Below are 9,655 nucleotides of genomic sequence, written 5' to 3' on the forward strand. Positions count from 1 at the left end.
TTGCCTCTTAATTGGGTACTCTTTTAAAAAATAAAAAAAATAAAAATAAAAATGTTTACATTTTGAGATATTTTAAAGGTTGGAGAGAATTGTCAAAATATTTAATTATTTAGCCCCTTCTCACTTCATAGGAGCAGGTGTAGGTTGCTCAATTTCTCAAGCTTGCCCTGCCACTCAGTCACACCATCCTGACTTGCAACTATATCATCATTCCTTCACTGTCACTGGGTCAAATCTTGGTGCATGGACTGCAGTGAGTCAAGAAGGCAGCTTAGTCCTACCTTCTCACAGGCAATCTGGGATGGGCAGTAACATGCGCACCCACCTCCCATGAATGAACAATAAAAGAAAATGTCCAGTTCTCCGAGTTCAATAAGACAACAAGAGTACACCAGACTGAGCGTAAGTAACGGGGGTTTGCAAGGAGGCAAAAGGCTTCATCGTAATGGAAAGTTCATAACCGTTCCCTTGTGTAATTTTTACGACAAACCAATGAATGTGTTGTGCAATGTCAATTTTGGATTCTTCCAAGTTAAAATGTTTAACTGTCTTATCTTGCTGATTGTTTGTTCTTAGGTATGGCTTTTCCAACAAAAGGCTAAGAATGCATGGGACATGTGTCTGAATCCTCAGGAAAAATAACTTCCTCGGAAGAAGTGAAGAGTCTGACCAAGCACATTGAAACACAAGCAGTATAGCCATGCTTATTTTGGGTACAGGGTGTTCAGTATTTGGCAGGCTTTACAACATCATACAATATTTCCTAAGACTTAAGGACACGGTCAGTGGTTTAAAGTACCTAAGCACTTTTTCTTTGAGACAAGTGTTCCCTTGTAACGATGTTGAAAGGTGGATACACTGAAGACCTGATTGGAAGAATGCCATATCACATATCCTATCAAACTACTTGGAGCAGCAAGGAGATGATATGTACGGTGATAAATCAAAAAGTACCAGAATTAAAGGGGTTTGTTATCAGCTTTGCCACAAAGGATATTAGATTTCAAGAGTGATAAATAACTTGGAATCTTTTTTAATCTGCCTCCGAATGGAAAATTGCAAGAAATATGCCGGGAACTGGGTGATGCAATGAATTAGGACACTTCATTTGTTCTTGTCTATTGCCTGGGGTTAAATCCAACCCAAATTGAAATAGTGAAAGTTTATATTCTTTTATATTGCAATGTCTTTAATTTCTGTCTAATTTTCCAATGGATCTTGATCCACTATGTAAAATTATGGATAATTCAGAAATGGGCATAGTTAAGGATTTTAAGTTTGATTTTAAGATACAGTTAGTCAATTTTAGAGATAATTCTGAACTGCATCTAAGTTGTTATTTGCTTGGCCTATCATGTGAATAAGGCCTTACCTTTTAAAAAGATGCAGCTTCAGTGATTTTGAAGGTCAGGTGAAGACTAATATTTCAATCCAAGACTTTTTTCGGTTTACCAAACTTTGACCCCCCCCCCCCCCCCCTCGAAATAGTGAGTTGATGCTTTGATCTCTGAAGAAGCATTAATCTGTAAGCTGTGGTAAATTAACCCATAACCTCCTAACTGAAGAGAAATTATCATTTGTAAACAAATGCTGTGGCTAAGGCTTTAAGGGTTAATCATTGCAATGGAACCTCTTGTCTTTGTGCCTGTGAATTGGTTCCAGATTGGATGAAACTTAAAAAATGCTTTAATTAATGAAGAGAACTCCGATGCAAAATCTGGAAATGCTGATTCTGACCTCCTTTCCTGTTGGTAACATAACATAAAACAGCAAGTGTTGTTTGAGTTAGTCAAGAATGTTTCTTTCATTATCTGATAGAGCAAGAGGTATTGGAATCTGATCTTTATAGCACACATGCACACTAACCACTGATCAACCCTTGTAACACACTGACACTTGCCAAACTGGCACTCATGATCAAAATCTGCAGTGTTTCAATCTCTGCTTGGTGCAAGGCTCATTTATTTTTGTACTCTTTATTTTTACTAACTGCTTATCAATGGATGCTGATGGGTTTTTACTATGGTTCCAGATCTCTCTTCTGCACTAAGTTACATGTGTAAACTGATGCCCACAGTTTTTCTTGAACATTTACTGGTGCTAACTTAATTAACAACATAGCACATGAGTATAATTAAGGAGATAACGTATTTGTGTGGTGCTGTTTACCTAACATCACAAAACTTGTAACAAGGCCCACTGTAATCTGTAGGTTTTGCAGAGGATATTCAGCTTACTCTACATGTTGAAATTGGTAATAAACCTCTGTTTAGAAGAATTATGCTTTAAGTTATGCAGAATCGTCCCCTGTTAAATAACGGCTATATTTATCTGTTACATGTGATCATTCGTACCGAATAGTGCATTTTAGTGAGTTTATATATTACAACGTTATAAAGAAGCAAAGCCATTTTCTGAATATAACTATTCTTCCTTTGCCCTCTAAGCTTTGATAAAGACTTATCCTAGATGCTATTGAAACAAATCCTGTAATTTCATTTGACTACAGGGTTCATTTTAATCTTAGTTTATAGTAATCCTATCGATTTGTGTCCAGTTTAAGGATTTAAATTTTTTAATCAATTGAAGGAAAGGAGAGCTTTGGTGTGGATAGTTTGGAAATTACTAGATGGCATTATAAAACAGTCCATAAACAATTGCAACTAAAAGTGAGTAAAATGCACAGATTTTTCAGTCAGTTTTTACATACTAGAATATTCCAAACAGCTAATAAAAATGAGGCTGCATTTGAGTAATTTGGTTGGATAAAAAGACAGTGCAACAAATAATGCAGAACATCTTTTGAGGTGTTTGCATATTGACAACTAGCAACTTCTACCCTAAACGCTTAAGTTGTACTGCTTTTGTCCAAATTAATTAAATGTACATGAGACTGTAAAAACTTGCCTGATATGTAGCTCCTATTTGCAGTATCCATTGAAATGAGACCCTTTTGTAGCCCAGCGCACAGTATTAAGAGATAAGCAGTTAGTAAAGCATTGTTGTCTGGCAAGACTACCTAAATTTACTTTTGCATAATTTTTTCAAGTCATTGTGCTGTTATTATTGAAATGTGTACTACTTCACCAATTTTTGAGTTCCTTTTTTTTAAAGAAAAATATTCTAACTCTTTTTGGACTTGTTGCAATTTAACTAGGTGCGATGGCAACTAAAGTTCGGAGGCATGATTCGCGTGTCCATCCTTACCAAAGGGTTGTGACCGCAGACAGAGGTTAGTTTAGTTTTGTAGCCAAAATGGCATTTACCTTGATCAATATTAAAACCGTGACTTTCAAGGGCAGGAAGTACTTGGTTTAATGAATTGGGGAGTGTGAAATGACCAACTGTGACACCAAAACTGATTTATTCCAGTCAACAATAAAGAACACTACAAACTTAAAAATAAAATTCGTTACATTCCTGAATGATGCAATGTAAGCAGTAAATAATAAGTCGAAATAAAAAGCAAATCTGTTTTGCTTGCACTAAATATGATGGCCATTTTATGTAAATCCATCCTCCATCTGTGACTTCACAAAAAATAAGTTGAATCATATTAAAAGTATCTATACTTTCGGAAAGCAGGATTAGTTGCTGAGATTTGGGGGGGGGGTTTAAAATTGGGGAGCTGAAGTTATGAAACTACTAAAATGGCCACATTTCGTTATTAATCTCTTGTCTAATAAATGCTTCAAGCAATCTAGATTTTTCTTAACATTTGCAAGGCAATATAAATCGCGGAATTAGAAGCATTTTATAATGGCTGGTTCAAAATTGGTTAGTTGCATTTGAGTTTAGGACAGTAAGGGCTTGTAAACAATTTACATTTGAAATATTTTATTGGAGAAAGTCTTTATGACTGTAATGGCCTCTTCAGTGTTACAATTTAGGTTAGAGTGTAGAGTAGTAGCTCTTGGAGCTGGAATCATATATAAGCAACTGTCTGGACAAAAATCATCCCTCTATTACACGAGTTGGAAATATGTTTACAGTTAACTTTGGTACCTGAGGGTTTACTGTAGGTGTGCTGCATATATTCAAGGGCTACGCCTCCTCTGTTGAAACTGTTCAAATTAGCACTGAGTCTGTATTTCTTTTTTTTTGTTATTTGCAAAATATGTTTTGCTCCTGATTTAGTCTTAATAAAATATTGGTTGTCTAGCTTTCCTGTGTTGCAATTTTTACCCTAGTAACTACTGTTATTGGAATTAACCTTTTTTGTCTGAGATTTTACTTTCCTGTGGTGTTTTTAAAAAATATTTAATGGTGCTTTTTATGTTCCATATAAAATCGAAAGGCAACCTTCTCCAAGTAGGACCAACGAGATAGCATACTCTTAATGTTTGTGTGTGTGCGGGAGAGGTGTTTAAACTATTAAATGTATATTTTGGTTCCTGTGTGTGTGGTGCAAGTGTGAGTGTGTATGTCTAGTGCAACACTGTACCTGCAAAATTGTAGTCTCTTCTCTGCCTTCCCACTGGTTTCAAAATGTGGTTTCTTAAAAGAATAATACAAGATGTGCAATGCTAAGTTCTGATTTAATTGTACTCAATAAGTTCAGTGCCATTCGTATGTCCAAGCACTTTTGTAATGTCAAGTGAAACTGCAAACGCTTATTTGGAACTGATGCAGCAATTTTTGTGTAGATTTTTTCCTGCAAGTATTCATTTTCAGACTTGTAGTTGGTTCCTGCCAATATTCTATGAAGTAGCTGCTAAACATTGTATTTTTACACAATATTGTATAATTTGAAGTGAATCTTTGGGGGCAAAATAGTTTCCAAAACAAGTAAATGTAAATTTTCATCTCTGGTCAGAATAACTTTTGCCCTTGCATTTTTTGCTGTTGTTAAATACTAATGTTTAATAGCAGTCAACTTGACAATCTTTGGAAAAGTATTTTGAATTCTTCTGCTGTCTCTTCTTCCCACAATTTTTTTTATAGACTTTCAGGGCTGGATGAATCCAATGGTCCTGGGTCCTGGACCCTACAAAAATCTGGCAGGACCACAATTCAAATTGTACGAGACCAAAGGATCACCATCTCAACAGTACCCAGTATGTAAAGTTACAGGCTTCTAGTTGTTAACCAAAAATGAACACTTGAATTCATTAGATATTTGATCTGAAATGTTTTCTGCCCCACTAAAGCTGTCACATGCTTGAGAAAGACTAAATTTTAACAGGATTCTATTGTCTGTGGAATGAATACAAAAACTAAAGCACAGTTTTCAGCTATTTAGAACCCTAAACTTGTGCCTCTCCAAAAAGAGGCATTGGTTTTTGATTTTCTTGATATTCCACTTGGGGTCTTCCCAGCTAATTCTGATATTGGGGAAAAAAGAACTTTGTGCCCTGGGCAAGGATGTGGCAGCAGTCAATTGTGGATGGCAGGCGAAAGAACCATAGTGCCAAGGTCTGAAGTGAATGTGGCATGGTGTATCTAAAAGCACAATATGGCCTATTTTCATGTGTATTTTATCAGTTTAAAATTTCCTTTCTTTATGTATTTAATTACTTGCTTTGTATTTTAGGGCACTAGAGCTGTAAGTAATGGACCAGTGCTCTAAATTCTTTTGATCTTGGACAAATATTTTGTACAAAAATTCTTCCAGCCTTGAACTTTATGACTGCTACTAACCATTAATTAGTCTTAATATATTCTGTTACTTTGTTAGAAGTTTGACCATGTTTTCATGCTCAAATCATAATTTTACTCATGGTTGATTGTTTCAGTTCTTTGTCAATAAAAATAGGTTTTATTAGTTATATGGTTAGTTTTCAGTCATCGGTCTTCACTAGCTGACACTAATATCTTTTTTCTATCTTTTTGTTTTCTTATGTTCCTAACTACCCAGCTGCCACAGGCAACTAACCCATGACCTTTGACCTCTGAACTCTTCACCCAATGATGACCTGACCATGCCTGCCTGCTGATCAGTTAACTGGTTATCGCCTACGCTTGCTTGTCTTCAATGCAGCAAGCTGAGGCACTGTCTGTTCGTCTCGTTACCTAACAACGTTTATAAAAACAAAGCTCCAGCCACGACTTTTCTGGTTGGGTGAATGTGTGGTACCAGAACCTGCACTGAATAATACTAAAGCAATAAGTCCAGTTCATCCCTCACCACTGTTTCTCAGTGATCATCTCTTAAAAGATTCTCCCTAAAGAATGGTAAGAAAGGTCTTTAACGGCACTGGCAAGGGATTGAGCGCTATACAGGCAGTTGCCACGGACAAATGTGATGCAGATCTGATGTAATTGATGTTGTAGTTACAAAGTCTTTGAACGCATTTGATTCATTATGGATGGACCTTGGGTCAAGTATATTGGGGAAGAGTTCAACACTGACCGTACAAAGTAATATTGACCTCCACAATTAAGGACAAAGATTTGAAATATCTCGTGTACAGTACCTTTTCTTTTGCCAAACTTTTTTAAGGCCACTTCTGACTTTTTTGAATCACACCAGAATAAAGATGCCATTTAGTATTGCAAGCTACTAAACAAAGTTTCTAGGTTGTTGAAACTGTTGAGAGAAGCATAATGCAAATAAGATAAATTATCAAAATTAATGATTTCAACCAGTTAGATCAGTCAACAATGTTAAGGAGATAGTTTCTCCTGTTTTAAATTTTTATTTTGTAGCCTTACAGCCTCCATCTTTTGCCAGATTGGTAAAATAATCTACTGTGAAGTACTCCACTTTGATGTTCTGTTTAATGACCAGTAATGCTTCTGTTAAACCTTTCCCCCTTTACCCCAAGAGTGTTGATGTTCAAATCTGTTCTAGATTTAAATTTGACTCTCAATCTAAATCATGACATCTACTGCCAGTACTACCAGCCCACACAGACAATCCAGTGTCAGAAATCTTTAAAATATAGCTGCTGGGGCGCAGAATACTTTTTTTTGTTGTTAACGCATCTAGTGTCAGCATTTATTGTTTTGCACGTTAGATGAAAGCTGCCTGGCAAGTTTTCCCCCAAACTTATTTACCGTCTTTGTTTGCTTAGTTTGAGCTTCCTACATTTATCCAATGTATTAGTTTTGTATTTTGAGCTCAGCTTGATTTTAAGTACATCCAATAACATTCTTACTGTTCACTTATACCTTGACACTGAGGTGCATTCATAATGTGTCACCTTTCTGGATGCAAAAAAAACTGTTTCTAATTTTCTCCGTAAATAGACACTTCTTTAAGAAGGATGTGAAAGCCATGCTTGCCTATTCTATTTGCTATATACATGTTATTAAAGTGTAGATAAGTACAGTGCATTTAAACCACAGAGGAAAACTAGATACTTTTACAGGGTGCTGGTGAAGAAATATATATTTTTGACAATTTAGCTTTTTATACTTACTTGCAGTAACAAAATACAAAAAAAATTTAAAAATAAAGTAATGGAAGTGATACTGGATGGTTGTAAACAAAACTGAAGACCAAAACAGTGCATCTAGCATTTTGCAGGGTTGTGGGTGAGAAGAGAGGAGCATAAAGAAAGCAAAATAGTGCCTTATATCTGCCTGGTCAATTTGTAAGTGTCTAACATACATTGTTTGACTTGAGTCTGATGCATGCCAGTCCATCATTGGAGAGAAGGGAAGCAGTCTTTGTTGGCAAAAAAAAGTATTCAAAAAGATGATAGAACAGTATGTGGACAGTGTGTGAAGCTACTCAAAGTTAATGAGATTAGGCCTGTCTAAAGAATCCAGTTGATTGATCCTATGCAACAAGTGTGAAATAGTTTCTCGACTAGCTTGTATTTTGTGCCATCTGTGTCTTCCTAAGTTGTTTATACCTTCAATTTTCTCATTGTGCCATTTTTTCATAAAGTTGTAGCCTTTTTTGAGTAAACAGTTTAAAAGAATGTTTTCTATTGGTCACTTACAAAATGAAGGCCTCCTTGGCATAGTTTTACCTAATTAATTAAAAAGCCAACAAACCAACTATTATCACTAAACTACAATGCTGCAGTGTTTGACTTCAGAACAAAGTGCAAAAGAACAAATTTGAAACAATCTCCAATGTGTTTATTACTTGCTGCCCTTCAATGTTTTAATTATTTTTGTCAACTTGCATTGAGTTTATACAACTAATGTAAACTCTATTTTGTCAGTGTTATTTTTTGCAACCAAAACATTGAAAGTTTTCTTGACAGTATTATGTATTCCCTCAATTACATTGAGTGTAGCTCAAAGACACTGCTGTTACGTGATGGTTGGTTGAATGCAAAGCAATTACATATGCTGTGTACAATATTTAACATATTGCTTACACACATGTATAGTATTGTAATTACCACCATTGTTACAAGTTTATAATGTATTTTTCTATCTTCATTTTGTATGTATGTTATATACCATTTACAATTTTTGTTCCCAATTTGAGGCCCCTGTGGTTTTGATAGCCAGAAACCATTACAGATTAATCGCAATCATAATCTATCATTGGGAGTGTTGCCTTTTCTGACTTGTTAACTCATTATCCATTTAATAAGTTTCTTGTTAAAAATGTTTTTACATGCTTGCATTTTATTTCATGGTGTTTGCTGTTTCTATTAACCCTGGCATTTATTTTAATAAACGTTACAGTACAAATCTACTAACTGCTCAATAGTTTGTTTTTAACACTTGATGAACAGTCTGGTTCACTGGACTAACCTTTTGAAGAGTATGAATTGCTCTCGAGTATATACACGCACACACGCATACAATAACATGCTGAAAATTGCTCCAAGTTTTGTGCTACATCGTCTTGTGACTTACTTGCATTGCACAATAAAACAAACAGCGGCTTTCGGATTTAAGTAGAGTCTGGAGGGTGATGTGTACATTGTCCCTTCAGGATCGGGAACAAAGTAACATTTCTTTGAGATCTGTCCAGTCTTGTCTATTGCCTACCAGCTAAAGCACCTTCTCTGTACTAATGTTGGACCTGGCCTCTGTGCTTTCTTCCTCCTTTTTAACCAATGCAGAAGGTATTTGTTTATAGAGGCACACAAGCAATGATTGGGGGGGGGGGGGGGGGGGGGGGGGGGATAAGAAATCAAAGGTATCTTTGAGGTGGGTGGGTGGTTGGGAGGGGTGCAAAAGAAAAGTTGGGGATGGTTCAGTCGTAAGTTAGTCTGTGGACTACTGAGTCTGAAGTGTAATATGCTGTAAAATGACCTGCTTCAGTGTTTTATATTATGTAAATTGAGAAGAAAAGAATAAACACTGAAGATCTAATACAGTGCATTAACATTTAGGGAATCACAATGCAGTCAGTCCATGCCTGCAAATTCACTTTAAGAGTATGCATAAATAATATTGTTTGAAAACTGTATATAAGTAGTATTTATAGTTAAATTTGAAATTCAATTGTATGTAACTTTTACCAAAAGGAGCTCTCTTTTATGCGTGCAATAAAATGACTGTTAAAACTGGAATGTCTGCCTACATCAGTATGAAGCTTAAAATGTATATTTTCTAAATGCAAATGAGTTTCTTGATGATTATCTGCAATATAATGACATTCAATCATATTGGTAGCTTTAGTGTCCTGCATTACTGGACAAGATGGCATTTTATAATCCAGCTGTGTTTTTATGGCATTAGTGGATTAAATGATGTTTAAAACCTTGGAGCACTATGCAAATTTTGAAACATGAAT

The 9,655-nt window shown here is 35.6% G+C and overlaps 1 protein-coding gene across 9 annotated transcripts in view; it reads left to right on the forward strand.

Annotated features, from left to right (window-relative positions):
* The window catches only part of LOC119966025 (protein quaking-like), a 145,206-nt gene extending 136,601 nt beyond the window's left edge, over nucleotides 1-8,605 (forward strand). For 4 of the 9 annotated variants that reach the window (XM_038797210.1, XM_038797218.1, XM_038797178.1 and 1 more), the window contains exons 7-9: nucleotides 3,158-3,232; nucleotides 4,945-5,057; nucleotides 5,833-8,605. In XM_038797210.1, coding sequence (XP_038653138.1) covers nucleotides 3,158-3,232; nucleotides 4,945-5,057; nucleotides 5,833-5,874 — 230 coding nt within the window. In that variant the 3' untranslated portion in view covers nucleotides 5,875-8,605. Of the gene's footprint in view, nucleotides 1-576; nucleotides 931-3,157; nucleotides 3,233-4,944; nucleotides 5,058-5,832 lie in introns of those variants that run through there. The other 5 variants (XR_005460665.1, XR_005460666.1, XM_038797185.1 and 2 more) reach the window with 4 other exon arrangements.
* Nucleotides 8,606-9,655: the final 1,050 nt, after the last annotated feature.

The sequence above is a fragment of the Scyliorhinus canicula genome, chromosome 1, assembly GCF_902713615.1.
Source record: "Scyliorhinus canicula chromosome 1, sScyCan1.1, whole genome shotgun sequence".
Taxonomy (NCBI): Eukaryota; Metazoa; Chordata; class Chondrichthyes; order Carcharhiniformes; family Scyliorhinidae; genus Scyliorhinus; species Scyliorhinus canicula.